General features: G+C 42.1%; 1 protein-coding gene and 1 pseudogene across 1 annotated transcript in view; one reads left to right on the forward strand and one right to left on the reverse strand.

Moving 5' to 3' along the window:
* Positions 1–18,771, forward strand: part of FLVCR2 (FLVCR choline and putative heme transporter 2) — a 52,070-nt gene that overhangs the window by 20,534 nt on the left and 12,765 nt on the right. Inside the window, exons 2-3 of the mRNA XM_026008652.2 lie at positions 5,922–6,063; positions 8,652–8,792. Of these exons, the coding sequence (XP_025864437.1) occupies positions 5,922–6,063; positions 8,652–8,792 (283 nt within the window). The remainder of the gene's footprint in view (positions 1–5,921; positions 6,064–8,651; positions 8,793–18,771) is intronic.
* On the reverse strand, positions 13,486–14,514 carry LOC112927300 (tetraspanin-6 pseudogene; annotated as a pseudogene).

Consider the following 18,771-nt stretch of genomic DNA (forward strand, 5'->3'; position numbering starts at 1 on the left):
AGCCTCCCATGTCCGCCATTACTATGAGAGGGTGCGGGGAGAGCTGTTCCTGTAGCACTCCTTAGGTGTGAAGCTTTCTGCTGCACAGTCCTTTCAAAGGAGCTAATTTAGACCCCAGAACAACCCTGAGAGTGAGATAGTATAACTAAGTAATACTATATTCCTTTTGTGGATTAGGGAATGGGCATGAGGTGGTAAATCCACTTTCAACTGACATATAATAATTGGTAGAGCTGGGATTTGAACTCAGATCTTTCTGACCCAAAGCTTGAGCCCTTAACCACTGTATTAGAGTGATGATATCTTCCAGGACTGTTGAGGTGGAGAGGAGGAAAAGTGAGGAGTTCCTTTTTAAATATACACAACATAGATGTGAATTCTTTGAGGAACAAGGTGAGCCTCCATTAGGTCATAAGGAGACTATGTCTGAAGTAAGACTTCAAGCCTAGGGGCTCTGTGGCAGAGAAAGCTGCCCACCCAGTTAGGGGACATTTTTTTTTTTTTTTTTTACCATTTGCTCCAGGGAGCCAGCTTCTAGGAGCCCTGAAATCCCAGAGACATGCCTGGCTCTGACCTGGTGACTATGCCCAGGGGAAAAGAATGAGGCAATGGCCCAGGAATGGCCCAGCCCTGGCGCTGAGTGGGCTCATCTTTGTCTGACTAGCAGGTATGCCTGGGGCAGGAGTGGGCAGAGGAGAGGTTTGGGTGAGTGGGAACCTGTTTGCTGGGGTTGTTGCATCCTACCAAAAAGAACAGTGTCCACCTTACCAATGGCCAGGGACAGATGATAAGGATCCTAGCAAAGGATTCAGATGGGGACCAGTGGTCTGCCCCTGTTCCATTAGGACCAAAGACTTCACCATGGTGTTGACATAGAGCTCCCTGCCTTTTGTGGAAGCCCTAGGGTCCTTGTTTAATGGTCTGGGCATATTCATGGCCGCACACCATTTAGAAGGGCAGCTATGTGCCATGGTTCTGACTCGGTGCCATGGGTTCTGTAGAAATGAAGGGGGGGGGTTATTGAATGCCCCATTGTGGTTGGTGATGGGAATAGTGGTTCTGTGGATCTTAGAGCCAACATAACACATGTATTGTGTTGTGCAATGGATTAAATGTGGAAATCTTACCCTCTTGGATGCAGCCTGGTGGTTTTCTGGATTTCTCTTTGCTCTGCCAAATGCATAATAGGCAAGAATGACAAGTAATGGCTTTTTCCTGTTACCCAAACCCCTTAGGCTGCACTGATGTGTTTTTGACTGTGACATTTGTTCTGAAAGTACTCATGATCACTGATTGCAACAGTGTTTAGATGTCACCCTTGGGTTTGCAGAAAGAGCAAAAATAAAATAGAATATGAACATTGAATATCCCAGCCTGCGTTTTCATCCTTGTGTTCATCACATATTTGTTAAACACCTTCTTTGGGGTGAAGTGAACCATAGTGATTAGACTCATGGCTCTGGATTCAGAACTACTGAATAAAAACTGCTGTTTATTTATTTTTTTAAGATTTTATTTATTTATTCATGAGACACACACACACACACACACAGGCAGAGACACAGGCAGAGGGAGAAGCAGGCAGAGGGAGAAGCAGGCTCCATGCAAGGAGCCCAATGTGGGACTCGATCCCCGGTCCCCAGGATTACACCCTGGGCTGCAGGCGGCGCTAAACCGCTGCACCACCAGGGCTGCCCCAAAACTACTGTTTAAATTCAAGCTCTGTTGCCTATAGCTGTGTAATCTGGGGTAAGCCATTTAACTTTTCTGCACTTCAGTTTCATCATCTGTAAAACTGAGACAATATTATACCTACACATCTTTTTCTGGGGTTGTTTTGAGTATGGAGACACTCCATGAAAAGCTCTGTACATTTTACTGATTAGTATTATGTGTTAGGTTCTAGAGATAAACGTGAGCCCTGCCCTTGTGGAATTTATAGTCTGGTTTGCGAGACAGATGTTAATTGAATAATCTTACAAGTATAAAACTACCTGTGTGGGGCCTGACTTTGAATGAGACATCAGAGAAAGCCTCCCGGAGCAAGTGGATTGTGCTCAGGACTGAAGGAGATCTGCATTTACTCAGGGAAATGGAGTAAGGAAGGCATCCTAGTCTGGTCAGAGGAAGCTGGTGCAAAATCACCTGTGGTCCTTGGGCATGAAGGTGCTTTGAACATTTAAAAAAAGATTTTATTTATTTATTTATTTATTTATTTATTTATTTATTTATTTATTTATTTGAGAGAGAGAGAGAGAGGGCAAGCACATGTACACAAGCAGGGGAGGGGGCAGGTCAGAGGGAGAGGAAGAAGCAGACTCCTTGCTGAGCAGGAAGCCCAAGGAGGTGAGGCAGAGTTCTATCCTAGGACCCTGGGATCATGACCTGAGCTGAGGTGAAGGCAGACACTTAAGTGACTGAGCCACCCAGGTGCCCCACTTTGGACATTTCAAAGACAGAAAGGAGGCCAGTGTGGCAGGGTCTCAGGGAGTAAATAGTTGACCGGGGGCAGATGACCCCCCCCCCTTTGCACAACTTTGTGGATGTGTTTACCTAGTTTAAAAGCAAGTAGAGGAAGGACATAATCCAATCACAGTTTGCAAATATCACTGGCTGCAGAGTGGAACTGCCTAAACTGTCACCCAAGCTCCCCTGATGGCTGATAAGGATTGCCTACATATGAAAATACAGCTACTCAGGACGAATATCAGACCTGAAGGATCACAGTGGGGTCCTGGAAAGGCTGGTGACCTTTCCAGGCAATGTTGGAAATACTGCCATGGGTTCTGTAGAAATGAAGAGAATCTAATTCCACGTTAAAAGCAATTTTTTAAAGAGTAAGTTCCTGAAGAGCTAAGACTGGACTGGTTTGACTGTGTATTGTGTATTTTGCCCATGGATTAATATTTTTTTGAGGATGATAAAACTAGGACAAATGCTAGGACGTAAGCCAAACCAAACCAGTTGGCAATAGATTTTAATCATTTTCAGTCATGGCCTGGGTCCTGTTTTTGTGAAGGTAAGAAGGGTGCCGGCACCACCCTCCCAGGGCAGCATCCTCCCATCTCTTTGAATTAATCTTGTACTGAGTTGAGCTGCAGGTCTCTGATTTTTACCCTTGAAGTGTCCTAGAAAATTCATGACAGAACTTGAATGGGGAAAAAAAAAGAAAAAGAACTTGAATGGGTAAGAATAGAGGCTTCCGTGTTGACTACCAACATTTCATGGGAGATGAGCGGTGGGTGAGCTTAGGTTCTGGAGTCAGAACTGGTTTAGGACGGCCAGCGCTTCTGCTAGCTGCCTGTGTGACCTTAGGCAAGGTGTGGACAGACCATCAGTGTTTCTCATTTTTAAATTTGTTGTAAAGATTCTTGGGTTAAATGAAAAAAGATAAATTCTGTTAGATACCTGGTACATAGTCGATGCTCAAGAAATAGCCAGCCTTCTCCCTATTCTCCCCTGTAAACATTTTTTTTTTTTTTGCCCTTACTGCTCTGCCCTTACTCCACTGTGTTTTGTAGAAAAAACGTGGATCTGTGTGATATTGCCAGCTTTGTGTAGTTGAGATTTTTCCAGCATTGTGCATCATTTGTCCAACCAGCTAACATGACTGAGCACTTACCAGGGGACAAGACTTAAGAAGTAGAGGCTGAGTAGAACTGTAAACGCTCACTGAACATAGCTCTCAAGAAGCAGGAACAAATATGTCTTGAAAAAACAAAAAAGAGGCAGCAGTTGACAGTCCAATTCCTATGTTTTTGTTTTCCATTCTGACCATGAGAGTACCTCGGAGGCCAATTTCCTCCTGAAGAGAGGGTAGTGTGAAGCAGTGTTGCTCTCTGGTCGGGTCCCCACAGGCCCCTACATCTGACTGCTGCATCCTTCTAACTGGAGAAGGCTTCAGTGCTGAACTTCGGGTGGAATAGCATGCACACAGCCCTAGGGTATAGACAGAGAATGGAGTCCATGTAGTGGATCCAATGGGATCAGGCATGTAGTGTAAAACTAGCTGGGAGGACATATTTTTCAAGGCAGAAGATTAATGGGGATTAGGTTATCCTGTGTCAAGGTCCTTTTGGGAGTAAAAAAAGGATGATATCCTTTTTGGATGATATCCTAAATATTCCCACATTCTTGGAAAAGGGACCCTTTGAGGTTCTGTTTAACATCTAGATCTCCAACGCTAAAATATGTAGGGAGGCCAGATATGACCTGCAGTGGGTTCTGTTTCCCAGCTATGCCAGTTGTGTTTGTCCCTTTGTCTATGGCTGGATTTAACCCCTTAAAGTCTTGGAGATCAGCACTTAAGAAGCTAGACTCAATTCTGGCAAATCATTGTGAGCCAGGATCAGATAAGGCTCCACGGATATGAAATGTATTCTTTTCTGGAGAAGCCTGTTCACTTGGCCCTTTCTTGGGCCTCTTAGCCCTGGAGAGCCTTGGCAGGCCCAGTGGAGGAGGTCCTGGCCTGAGAAGCTAGGAGATCTGTTTTCTCATTTCAACTCTGTTAGAACTCCTGTGACTCTGACTTACCTTCTAGAACTTAATTTCATTTACCCTCCATTTGACTCTCTAATAATCAGGTTGTACTAGATGATGACAAGGGAACTTTCAAAACGGTAACTTTCTATAATTCAACCCACAAATACCACCATTTGTGTTATCTTTGGTATCTTTGTTTTAAACTCCGTGCCCCCACTAGATTATAAAGCTCCTTGAAGGTGAGAATCATGCCATATACATCTTGGTACCTTGGTAAAATATCTAGCAGGTTACTTTTCACATAGTAGATGCTTTAAAGATCTGTTCCATTTATTTTTCATATATTGGCATATTTGGAGGAACCCTACACTGAGCTTATTGATGATGACTTTTGTGACTGTTCCAGAGCTGAGAACCAACATCCCAAGTGTTTGTAATTTGCAGTCTGGGAAAGCAATCAAGGTGGTCAGCAGATGGGCAGCCAGTGAATTGTGTTATAGTGTGGCATGAAAGCAACTTGCTCTCTACCTGCAGTTCCTTTCAAGTACAATAAAGGAAAAGTGGGACCTTAAGGCAAAGACTTACTCATCTTCCTTTACTTTTGCAATTTGAGGCTTACCTGAATTCTCAGGCTGTTTTCCAACTTCTTCCTTAATATATATGTGTGGCAGAAGGGCTTTTGGGAGTTGTGTCACAGCTAGTCACTACTGAATCAAGGCATTTCTGACCTTGGAAACACCCAAGTCACATTATCTGTTGGGTCACTGGAGTTTGAACTCTAAGGCAGATACAAGATGTTTTAGTTTGTTGGTATCTGCCTGTGCCTGTGTTTATAGCCAGTTTTCCTGTCCCCGTGTCTTGTGTATATACATTTACATTGTAGCGTGTGACTTCACACTACAGATACTTTGTAAAGTAAAAGTTATCTATGCAATGAACTTAAGTTTTCACATTTGTGAATGGGGTAACAACTTTAGGCTTTCATCTACTGAATGCAAGTTCTTGGGATTGTAGGGTGTAGACTTTTTCCCTTAGCTGGTCTCTCAGCTCCAGGTTAACATATCCAGCAAAATGAAAAATTCAGTGGAAAAAGAAAACCAACATTGTTTTATTCTAATCTAGAGATGGAAGTATGAAAACCATTGTTCATTAGTCTGCAGCTAGAGAAGAGCCAGCCTGCATTGAGAACGCCAACTATAATGTTTTTCAGTAGGTATTGATAGTTAGGGTGGTCAGGGGTATGTTGTTAATCAAGAAAGAGTTGAGTTGTCAAGGAAAAGTAAGATCTCTCTGGTGTTTTGAGAAGGGGAACAATCCCTGTTTGGGTTTAAGAAGGGCTGGAAGATAGGGTTTATGTTTCTTATCAGGAGTCTCTTTAAATTTGTGCTGTCATTTCTTGGCTGTTGGAAACTGTGATTGATTGTCTCTGTCTTCTGTAGCTTGGAATTGCAATTGGGTTCTTGGTCCCTCCTGTTTTGGTACCCAACATCGAAGACCGGGACAAGCTTGCCTACCACATCAGCATCATGTTTTACATAATAGGAGGCGTGGCCACTCTGCTTTTCATCCTTGTCATCATCGGTAAGGTCATTAGTAGACTGATGGGGGGCCAGGAGGCAGGGAGGTTCTGCTGACTTGGGTGGGGACCTTGCGAACATGGCCTTAGAATACCATGGACATTTATAGAAACTGGAGGCCAGGCTTCTAATGGTCTTGACGTGTCTTAGCCAATACAGTGCTAGCTGGTCTTGTGTAATTTGTTAGCTGCTAAGTAAAGATTTAATTGCAATTAACCAATTCCCCAATAAAACCTTATTAGAATTAGTGGACAAGCTGTTGATCCCCTTAATGAAACCCCAGTGAGTGCTTATGATATATATCAGAGGCACTGTGCTAAGCATTCCTAATCTCCTTGAATCTTGAATGAAATTATCGCCATCAATTTCATTTAACAAAGAAGAAAACGAGACTTAAGAGGAGTTAAGTGAATCATTCGAGATCAGATAACTAGTAAGTGGCAGAGCTTGCCTAACCCTTCTAGCTCCATACTTTAAATTTCTGGAACAAAACAAAATAAAACTGAATTGACCCACAAACGTTAATACTCTCATAGATTCATCTGAGAACACTTGGGGACCACATTTTTTGAGGCTTTTTATAAAAAATCATAAGAGAAATATATGCTCATTATGGAAAAATCTAGAAAATACAAAAAAAAGCATAATGAAAAGAATAACAAGGGTGCCTGGCTGGCTCAGTTGGTAGAGCATGCAACTCTTGATCTCAGGGGTCATGAGTTTGAGCCTCATGTAGGGGGTAGAGGTTACTTAAAGAAATTAATTAAATAAATAATTAAAATAAAAAACCCCCATTAATTTAGATGGTACCAGTTAATCCCAACCACCAATCTTAGATAACTACTATTAATTTGATGTGCATGTACATTTAATCATTGAGATATTGGTTAATATATTTTATATCCTCTTTTATTATCTGAGTGATAGTACATGTGCTGTGATAAATTCAGAAACAGGATAGTAGGGGCTTTCATTTTCAGTTAGTCATTTGTCTTTAAAGGTTAACCAGCTTTCCTCCCAACATTCTACCTTATGTGGTAAAGGTTTCATTCTTCCCTGCCATCCTCACCTCCAGAGACAAAACAGTTTTATGATTGTGTACCTCATTCAGCTTTCTCACTGAAGCATTCTCTCTCTCATCTGGGGTCCAAGATGAGACAGGCTGATGGCTTTTCAAAGCTGGCTGGATATCTTGGGCAGAGAACTTGCTGTTTCTGGGAAGGTGAGAAGCTACGGAGCAATGGATAGTGGCAGGAAAGAACTGTCTGCCCAGAGACCCTTTTATTCAACCAAACTTTAAGTTTCAAATTGTCATGTGCCTAGCTTCAAATGTTTGTGTTTGTAGCAGATGATGAGGGCCTGTTTCTTTGCATTTGAAACTCCAAAGATAGGACATTTCTATATTTTGACATTTTATTATCAAGCCAAAGAGTGGCTTATTGAGTAAAAAACTGAAAAATCTGATCTGAATTCTGATTTGTGGTGGCCAGGTCCTTGAACAAATCCAAGATATATCACCTCTTGCCTTGCTTTCTTTCCCCTGCTGCAAGGGGAGGTGAATGGGCAAGACAATGTATGAATGGTTTCTAGCGGCAGGAAGTGATCCAGGACTATTTCTGGAAAAGGAAGAAGCAGGGCTCTGAGGTTAGGGCTGGAAGGTTTTCTGGGTGGGGGGCCCCTTTGATCTTCAAGAGAAGTAAACCTCATTTCCAGAGCTTCCTCCAACTAGAGACAGCCTATTGACCTTTCAGGAGCATTCTTGTGGTGTGTGGAGAAGGTTACATGGAGCTTGCCTGGACCCAACTGGGAGGCCAATTTAGCCAAACAACTGGTTACACTTCTCTGCCCCCAGAAACTGAACAGAGAGCAATGCCATCAAATTGATTGTACCAACTGTGCTGAAAATCAAACATAAAATGAATGGTTTTCCCACGGCCCCTCCCCAGTCCTTCATATCGCAGTGCCTACTCCTGTAGGGGTATGTGTTAATCCTCTTGTCTCTTCCTGAGGCAGACATGAGAGTCAGATTTTGACAAACTAGCAGTGGACTTGAGGTTTTTCAATAGAAGATCTTGTCACTTATTCAGGGAATATTTCCTGGCTGCCACGTGCCAGGTTCTCAGCTGAGCGTGGACAACACTCCCTTCTAGGAGGAGCTCTGGTGCTAAGCCATTGACTGGGCTCGCTCGTCCCAAAGCCTCAGCTCTCACTTCCTTTCTATCTATGTATTACTATTATGTTATTTTCACTATGCAGTACTGAATTCAGCATATTCAGTACCACTGTGCAGTATGTTTTTTGCTGATTTATTATGGGACTCCTTGATCCTTGAACACTGCCTGGGAGGCCCAGGGAGTGCAGCCATCTACAGGCCATGAAGAAAAAGTAATTAAAGGACCACTCACTCAGCCACAGATGGTGAGAAGCAGCTTCAAGAAAGGAAGTGTTGAAGGATTTAATTGAAGAATTAATATTTCCTTTTTGGGTCTTAATTTTTTCTCAGATGAGGGAGCCAGCTCTTGTCCATATGTCAGCTCTGCAGGGGTGGGGCCATGGGGATTTGCATTGATCTCTCTGTTTCTTTCCTTTCAGTATTCAAGGAGAAGCCTAAACATCCCCCCAGCAGAGCCCAGTCCTTGAGCTATGCCTTGGCATCCCCTGATGCTTCATACTTCAGTTCCATTGTCCGGCTCTTCAAAAACCTCAACTTTGTGCTGCTAGTCATCACCTACGGTAAGGTATCCATGTGTCCAGGAGTGTATTTAAATTGGGAATGTGAGAAAGAGATCTGATGTGTCTGTGTGTCTTACTTTTTCCAAATCCCAAATGTGTATGTAAAGCCATTCTCGGGGTCAACCAGAAGAGTCAGCTGTGCCTTAGGACCTTTGCATGTTCTGTAAAGTTCACCTAGAAAACCATTCCTTCCCATATCAGGTTGTTTGACAAATATCTGCTGATCCTTCAAGTCTCATCTGAGTGTCACTACTGTAAAAGTGACCTTTATCTCTTTTATTGTGCTGATCCTGGTACATCTTAACACCATTAAAAAAACAAAACAAAACAAAAAAAAAACCAACATTTCCAGGTCTGTCTTCCCCCTAGACTGTGAATGTCCCAAGAATGGGGATCTATGACTTTTCATCTTTATAGCTCCCTAGGAGCTATAAAGCCTGGACTGGACACTCTAACAGTTATTTAGTGAATGAATGAATGAATGAATGAGTTCATATGAGTCTTGTAACCACTCTTCAACCAATGTTCTATCATCTTGTAACACTAACTGCTTTTTTACCTGAATGCACGACCCTCTTTCATTTTACTTTTTTGGCTTTTGGTAAGATACATTTACATATTTATGCTAGTATATTGGCTTACTTTCCCAATGTGGTGTTTCCTGCAGCTTCTTTCCAGCCTTTAATAAGAATGTTGACCCAGATGAGGGCAAGGGCAGAGCCCTATCGCATTCCAGTAAAGAGTGTCTTAACAGACCCACCTAGCTATATTGGTCTCCAGCCTACATTTGATCATTTAATCTACTAGTTAAGTTTATTTTTATTTTTTTTTGAAGAATTTGTTTTACTTATTTTAGAGAGGGAGAGAGAGAGGGTACACAAGCCATGGGGGAAGAGCAGAGGGAGACGGAGAGCGGAAAGCAGACTCCCTGCTGAGTGTGGAGTCTGACACAGGGCTCAATCCTATGATCTCCAGATCATGACCCAAGCTGAAACCAAGAGTCAGACACTCAACAAACTAAGCCATTCAGGTGGCAGGTAGTTTGTTTAAAAATCAAGAGTCAACAGTTGTGTAACATGGTTAGTAACCATAAGAAGAAAAGAAATGAAGTTGGTTTGATATAACTTATGCTTGGTGAAACCCCAGTTGGCTAAACCTTGTTTTCTGTAGGTTCACAAACTTTTGTATTTTATAATAACAATAGCATTTATTACGTGCCAAGACTTTTCATGTATGATTTTACTTACTTAACTCTCATCATGCCCATGTGAGGTAGGTACTATAGTTATCCCTGTTTAACAGATGAGAAAACTGAAAATCAAGACAGGTTAAGCAACTAGCTGAAGAACACACAGCTTTGAATTGGCAGAGCCAGGATTCAAATACAGTTTTATCTAACTCCAAAATGCCTGTACCACTTTCAAGGATTGTGCCAGAGTTTCATGTTAGGCTTATCATGCTCCTTATCTAAATTAAAGTGTTTATCTGCTGAGGCTCTGGATAAGAGGTAGTATCATCCACAGTAAAGGGACACACCTAGTTTTCAGGCATTCACAGAAATAAGTGACCTCTCACCTGGAAAAGTGCTGAATGAGCAGATTAGTCTTCAAGGTCTCAGGTCTCCATTTCTCATTCTCTCCAGCTTTTCAGTTCTAAATATGTCTCTGCATGCACCCACAATATAAAGACAGGTTCCAATACTTAAGATGTCCAACTAAAGAAGTTATGTGAATTGCCCATCAGTACACTTGAGTGTCCCATTCAAGTGTAGATGGGAACAACCATTTAATGGGGATATTATGGAGAATATCAGGCTACATAGATGGATAAAGCTAGTAAAACTAGATGATCTTTGGAATTCCTTTCAGACTCAGGATTCTATGGCTCCAAGAACTTTCATTCTTCCTTGAGTTGAATATCTCAAGTTCATTGACCTTCGAACACCATAAATCTTATTGCATCTGACATCAGGGTATTTGAGGCCTACCTTGGGATTCTAGGGCAGATGAGTGCTTAATAAATATTTTCTATGGATAAGAATGATGACAGTGGTGATAACTGGGCAATGATCCCTTTATAGAGGCAGGGGAGCAAAGCAACTCCTCCTCTTCCCCTCTTGCATGGCTGGTTACTTATATGGTCTTTAATTTGGCAGAGTGATTTTATTGCTGTACTTCTGAACATTCATCTGTTTGGTTAAATGATAACAAAGCAAATAAATAAGGAAGCACTTTTGGAGTGAGGACCTTGGATAATTTGTTCTTCCATAAAACAAGTACACTGGCAAACATTGTTAAAATCAAATTTTCAGAAGTCTTAAACAAAGGTTTGCAACAATCCAGGGGACATTTGTTCAAGAAAAAAAAATGGCTGAATAATGTCAAGAACAGTGAGCTTTGTGTTTTAACTTGCCCTATTCTGATCTGCCTTCTCCCAGTCTCTGTGGTAGCCTTGACAACCAGCAGCCTAGCAGCCATGGTGGTTGTGAAAAACGGCAGCCTCACAGCTATGATACTTGTGAAAACCAGCAGCCTCCCAGCGACCGGATGGGGCAAAAATAATTTTGGAGCTCCCCCAAAAGCTCCATTCCTAGGTCATTATTTGATATTTGACAGTTCCCTAGAAGAGCCCCCATTCAGAAGACCTGCTTTTATCTAACCTACTCAGAGCCTGCTCTGTGGGAAAAGCACTATTTCCAGGACATTTGTTGAAAACAATCACTGCTTACCATTGTAGCTGCCTAAGGTAGTAATATCAGTTGGGGTAAATGGGAAGCTGGCCAAAAGTCTTGAAACAAAAATCTAGAGACTGAGAAGGCCATAGGGCTTTGAAAAGCTCTGATATATTTTTAGGAATCTAGAAGTCCACATGCACATGACCAGGAGAGACCTGAGAAAGTGCTAAACTGTCACCTCTGGCTGGCCTCGAGGCTCTGCACAAGGAGGAAATGAAGGCTAAGGCAGAGTTAACATCTGCCTGCTGGAGCATTGAAGGAGAGCCTCAACCTGCACACAGAGAACACCCTTAGCAAAGGTGGAGACTTATTGGTTTAAGGTACTTAAGGAAATCTCTACCTAATCATTACCTCACCACTAACTGATGGAGTAGCAGCTTCAATGGCTACACATGACAAAGAACTTGACAAAATGAGTCCAGGAAAGTCACTAAACAAACAGCAGCAACAGCAACAAATTCTGGGGAAGGAAGAGAATCTCATTTCCAGAGTTGATATGGTATTTAAAATGTCCAAATTTCCCAAAAGATTATGAGACACGCAAAGAAATAGAAAAGTAGGACTCAGACACAAGGGGGAAAAAGCACTTAATGTTTCTTAATGTTTCTGAGGAGGCCCAGATGTTGGACATAATAAAGATTTTTTCCCCAGATTTTATTTATTTATTCATGAGAGACACACACAGAGAGACAGAGACATAGGCGGAGGGAGAAACAGGCTCCATTGGGAGCCTGATGTGGGACTCGATTCCAGGTTCTCTGGGATCACGATCTGTGACCCTCAATCACTAAGCCACCCAGGTGCCCCATAATAAAGATTATGAATCAACAATATAAATATGTTCAAAGAACCAAAGAAACCATGCCTAAAGAATGAAAAAATGGTGCAGAATAATGTCTTACCAAATAGAGAATGTCAATAAAGACAGGAATAAGAAAAAACCAAATAGAAATTCTGGAATTGAAAATAACACTAACTGCAATGAAAAACTCACAGGAGGGCTCAAAATTAGTTTGAGCTGGCAGCAGAAAGAATCAGTGAATTTGAAGATAGATTAAATGAAATTATCCTGAGGAATGGAAAAAATAAGGAATTAGGAAAAATAAGCAGAGCCCCTGAGATCTGTGGGAAACCATAAAGCAAACCAACATATGCATAATGGGAGTCCCAGAAGGTGAGGAGAGAAAGGATGGAAGTAAATTGTCATTTAAATTGCGATAGCACTAGCCAGAAAGATAATTTGCCTCTGAGCCTCTAGAAGCATTTGACTCCATTGTACAGATAGAATTTATTAATGTTTTTCAAAGGCCTGGGTTTATTCCAATGAGAGAGTTAAATTTATCTGATATTTGCATATATTTATTATAGTCAGAAAACTGCAAGCCTTTTTTCATGATAGATAATTGGGATTAGTGACAAAACTCTTGGCCAACAAGGAAATTATTTTTTGGCTTAATCATAGACTTGGAAAGAATTTTATTGAGCCATTACTGTGTGTCAGGTACCATGTTAAGTGCTTCACAGGCATGATCACATTTAATCTTCAAAACAATACCATGATGTAAGTTCTTAACTTACTCCATTTTATATACAAGGAAGCTGAGGCTCTTTTTAGTTCCTTGCTCACAACTGGACAGCTAGCAAGCAACAGAGCTTGAATTTAAACTTCTCTCTGATGCCAAAGCCCATCTTCCTAACCAGCGTGCCACTTTTGCTTTCCCATGCAGAAAGGAACATCTTAGAGACAGAGACAGAAGTCTTTTAGCCCCACTTGTCTGAGTAGTCTTGGGTCTACCTAGGGGAGTATATATTTCCTCAGATTTAGTCCTCCAGACCAGTTGCCTGGGAGTTGCCTTCTCCTAAGATGCAGATCTAGAGTTCTGGTGGGTTTTTGTTGTTGTTGTTGTTGTTGTTGTTGTTGTTTTTTTGTTTTGTTTTGTTTTGTTTTGTTTGCGCTTCATTTATAATTTATTAGCTCTTCCAGTGTTTCACAGTGATACAGGGGTTTCAATGATTAACACCAATGGGACAAAAGGTGGACCTACACAAATGTCTTGATTGAATCAGACTATTATTGATGGAATTTTTTGGTCTATCGTAAGTAGTATTAGGCAACCTTCCATCCAGGCAATCTCATAGCTCACAGGGGGGGAATGTAAATGTCCTTAAAGCTGAACAATAGTAAGCCCGTGGTTTGATGATTACACTATCTCACACTGGTTATTAGTTATGGCGTGAGGGAGGCAGTAGGCTAGAAAGATTCCAACCAGCTGAAAGCAAGCAACTCCAAAAGAAATTCCTGCAACCACTCCCATTTCTGACTCTATAATGGTCATCATCTTTATAAAACAACCTTCATTGTTTACTTTATCTGCATCTCTCTGTGGAGAACAATTTTCAAGTTTACAGCAACTCTTGGGAAATCCTTTTACTGAGTAATAGTTAGTATCCCTTGGAGGGGATACTAATATTGTCTCTATAGTCGGTGACACCACAACAGTGTAATGTATTTTGAATCTTGTCTACTGCATCGCTTCTATAATCTCCCGTAGAGTTATACTGCTTTAAAGTTTTTTCATAATTATTCTTAAAGCTTTTCCTAATCTCATGTCTGAAAACAAATCCTACGATGGCAGCGACCAATTCAACCAAAAAAATGAGAGTCAGAAACATTGCATACAGTTTTAGCATCCATGCAGAAGCTCAGCAGGTAGCAAAACAGCCAAAGGTGCCCAAAAGAATGATGACAGTGCCAGTGCCAATGAGCACAAAGGGGACATTGGTGGCCTTCTCATTTAAAAGGGAAAAATAATTATCTAGGCTCACCTTGCCCCAAATGCCAACGGCAAGAAGGATTACACCAGTGATCCAGAAGATGAAAGTGTAGATCAAGAGGATGCTCTTGAAACAAGTAATGACTGGTTTGGTCTGCAGTCTCCGAGACAGGGATGCCATGACTAGCCCACGACCCTGCCCCACCGCACCAGGTGCACGGAGCCGAGTTCCGGGGGTTTTGAAGCAGGGTCAACTTATATTGACCAGCCAACTTTGGGATTTGGAAACAATGGGGTCTTGACTTTAGCATGTCTCTCTAAGGCTAATAGGTCATGTAAGGGCAGTGTTTGGGACTCAGTCCAGCTAATAATCTCTGCTCTCTTCCAAATTAAATGTTTGCTCCAATTTACAAATAAAACAAAACCCTCTGTAAATTCAACTAGATACTTTGAAGCCCTCTAGAATGTCCTCCATCCTTCCTGTAGTTTTAGGTTGGCTTTGAAGAAGGAAATGGTTCAAATTTTTTGTTATACCTATTATATGCATATTTTCCTCTGAATTATATGCACAAGAGCGTGTAGCTTGGATCAAGCAGATGATAGCATTTAATGGGCATGTTTGCTGGACATGGGTGAGCATGTCTGGGAGTAAGAGCCTTGAATGCTAGAGTGGTGAATCCAGAGTTGGCACATAAGGAATAAGGGGTCTGAGTTTTAATGTCAGCTGTGCCAATTACTGAGATACCTTCTTCACCCACCCTGTGCCCATGAAAAAGAATCTCAGAAAATAATCAAATTTGCTTCCCATTGGAGTACTCTGAGTTGAAATGAAAGCTTTTAAAGTAGTTGTAAATAGATCATGCATGAATCCATATGCTGCTGTGTTGGTAAACTTGCTGATTTTCTTTCATTCTTTCCTTGGTCTGAACTGGATTTCGCCAAGTAGGGAGTAGCTCCCATGTCACTGATGGGATGTCCAGTATTGTCTTCATAGTGGCTTTCAAAGTGCTTCTCCAAGCCGCTGAGTCAGCTGCCCAGAGCAGAGCCTGGTGAGGGCTTTGGAGGAATTTCAGGGACTTTTTCCTGTAGATCTCTGATCATACCCTCAGAGGTAGTTTTGAGAGATAAAATAGGGGGCTACCTAGCTTAATTTGAATTTCAGGTAAACAGCACATTCTTTTCAGCATAAACATGTCCCATGAAGTATTTAGGGGCATATTTATGCTAAAAAATTGTTACCTGAAATTCAAATGAAATTGAATATGTTTTTTTTGTTTGTTTGTTTTTCTCCTACATCTGGCAGCCCAACTTAGAGGGGAGTGGGTAGAGATGGGATTTGTGTTTGATGTTGCTGAAATATCACAGGTATAAGAAAATGCCTCCTCCTCTAGCAAAATACCCTCACTTCTCCAGGTTTGGCAATGCAGGAAGACCCAGGGCTGGAACCAGCTTCTCCATAGGTCTGCTAGAGTCTGGAGGCAGGGCAAGGCCTTAGGATGTGTATCACAGTAGTGCAGGTGGGATGGGGTAAGAGAATAACCTTTCTTTGGCTACCTTCTCCTTGACTCCTGTGGCCTTGTTTCACATGGTCTTCTCTGCTTCCTTATCATCAGTGGCACAATGATTGCCATGTTGAAAAAAGTGTTTTTAGAGATTGTCCTCAAAGGGAATACTTTTCCATGCTACCCCCCAGCCTTGCCTTCAGCTATGCTTCTAAATAATTTTCTAGTGTTGGCATCCAAACTCAGAAGATTATCACCTTCCCTTGGGGTTCTCAAGAGCTTTACTACTGCCCATCCCCCATGGGTTTAGGGAGGATGATTTATGGCCCCTCTCAGATCCTGCTTGAGAGTGAGCATAATATCCTTCTCATGATTCCTTGGAGCTTTGCTGAGATGAGGCTGGCCTTTTAAAACCAGCGTTTACAACAAGTTCAGGAACGACACGAGGGAAATGAACACAGTATCCAGAACCCAGAGATAGGATCTGAGATCACTGTTTCCCAAGCTTGCCTGATGATAGAATCCCCTGGGGTACTTGGTTGAGTATGTGCCTGGATTTCTCTCTGCCTTTCTTCTAGAAATTCAGATTCAGAAAGTCTGGATGAGGGCCTGGGAATATGCTCTTAAAAGGCATTCCAGGTAATTCTGGTTTGCAGCAGGGTTGAGCACCTCTAAAGTAGATGTGTTATGGGTCATTCTCATGGTCTTAAAGCCCCTTCCCATCCTAGTGGCCACCATGTTAACCCCAACACCTGGGAGCCTAGGCCTGGTCTTTGATCTTCCGGATTCCCAAGGCCATTTATTTCCAAACTAATGAATCTAAGAAATGATAGGGTTTTGTTGTTGTTTTTTAAGTAGGCTCAACACCCAATGTGGAGCCCAGTGCATGGCTTGAAATCAAGACACTGAGATCAAGACCTGAGCTGAAATCAAGATTGGGCACTTAACTGACTGAGCCACTCTGGTCCCACTGTTGTTGTTTATAAAGATTTCATTCATTCATTCATTCATTCATTCATTCATTCATTCATTCAAGATAGAAACAGAAGGAGAGCATGCATAGGAGCAACTGGGGAAAGGGGCAGAGGGGGAGGGAAAGGGACAAGGAGACTCCCTACTAAGCTTGAAGCCCAATATGGGGCTCAATCTCATGACCTCGAGATCATGGCCTGAGCTGAAATCGAGTCTGATGCTCAACTGACTGAGCCACCCAGGCACCTGTTGTTGTTAATTTTCAATTGCAGATTCCTAGCTCCATTTCAGGAGAATCAGTTTTAATAGACCCAGGGTAGAGCCCAGGAATCTCTCTCTCTTTCTTTCTTTCTTTCTTTCTTTCTTTCTTTCTTTCTTTCTTTCTTTCTTTCTTTCTTTCTTTCTTTTTCTTTCTTTCTCTCTTTCTTTCTTTCTTTCTTTCCTTTTCTTTCTCTTTCTTTCTTTCTTTCTTTCTTTCTTTCTTTCTTTCTTTCTCTTCTTTCTTTCTTTCTTTCTTTCTTTTCTTTCTTTCTTTCTTCTTTTTAGATTTTATTTATTCATTTGACACACACACACACACACACACACACACAGAACACAGGCAGAGGGAGTGGCAGGCAGAAGGAGTGGGAGAGGTAGGCTCCTGCTCAGCAGGGAGCCCAATGTGGGGCTCAATCCTAGGACTCTGGGCTCATGACCTGAGCCAAAGGCAGACGCTTAACTGACTGAGCCACCCAGACACCCCAGGAATCTGCATTTTTATGCTTTCCTTCACTTAACTTTGTGTCTCATTCCTCTGGGAATGTGATAAAGGGAGCAAGTGAACTGCATTTAGGCAACAGTGCATATGATAAAAATGACCTTGTGATAAAAATGACTATCTGGACTGGGGGACCTTTTCATATCTGGTAGGAGGCCATTCTTTGTGCTTCTCTGAGAATTATAACTCTTTTCACTGGCCTGTCCTGTCTGGGGCCTCTGGGCGCTATGCCTGTGGAGACCCTACAAGCAATAGTAGCTCCTGTGAGGTATTAAAGGAGGGTGGTTGCCATACTCACATTTCCCTGCACCTATGCCATCACCATGGGGCCAAAGAGGATGGCTTCTGGATGGCTCCATGGTCTGGGGTTCATGGAAGAAGAACTCCTGAGGCTGCCTTGCTCGAGAGTTGAGTCTTCTAAGTGTATCTAATGTCAAGTGTGTCAGTGATGGTCTTGTGAGCCCCCAAATTAGTTAAAATTCAAAAGACCTCTGGTAGGCATCATAAATGACTTCTGCATTTGTTTTTTATTTTTTAATTTTTTAAAAGATTTTATTTATTCATGAGAGACACAGAGTGAGAGAGAGAGAGGCAGAGACACAGGCAGAGGGAGAAGCAGGCTCCATGCAGGGAGCCCGACGAGGGACTCCATCTTGGGTCTCCAGGATCATCTATAAAATGGGGATGATAATATTACTTACCTTGCTATGAGGATTGTAAGGTACTTACAACAGTGTCTAATACTTAAGTATGTGCTGTTGCCATCTCCCTCCTCACCATCATCCTCTTCGTCATCCTCACCACCACCATCATCATCATCATTGCCATTGTTATTATGGATGGAGGGCAGGAGGGTCCTTTCTCCTTTGGGTCAGTTCCAGTCTCAGCTACTAATTCATTGTATAGCTTTGGACCAATGGCCTCATGGATTCATACAGTAAATTTTAGGTTCTTCATTTATTAGTTGGATAAATTGATGAGTTAGGAGAGTCAGCTACCTACCCCTTAGGGTCCTTTCTGGTTTCAGATATAAGATTTTTTTTTTAAAAAAAAATTTCTATTTATTTATTTGAAAGAGAGAGTGAGGAAGAAGAGATCACAAGCAGCAAGGAAGTGCCGAGGGAGAAGCAGACTCCCTGTTGAGCAGGGAGCCCGATGTGGGATTTGATCCCAGGACCCTGGGACCATGACTTGAGCTGAAGAGAGATGCTCAACTGTCTCAGCCACCCAGGCAGCC

Source organism: Vulpes vulpes, chromosome 6, assembly GCF_048418805.1.
Source record: "Vulpes vulpes isolate BD-2025 chromosome 6, VulVul3, whole genome shotgun sequence".
Classification (NCBI taxonomy): domain Eukaryota; kingdom Metazoa; phylum Chordata; class Mammalia; order Carnivora; family Canidae; genus Vulpes; species Vulpes vulpes.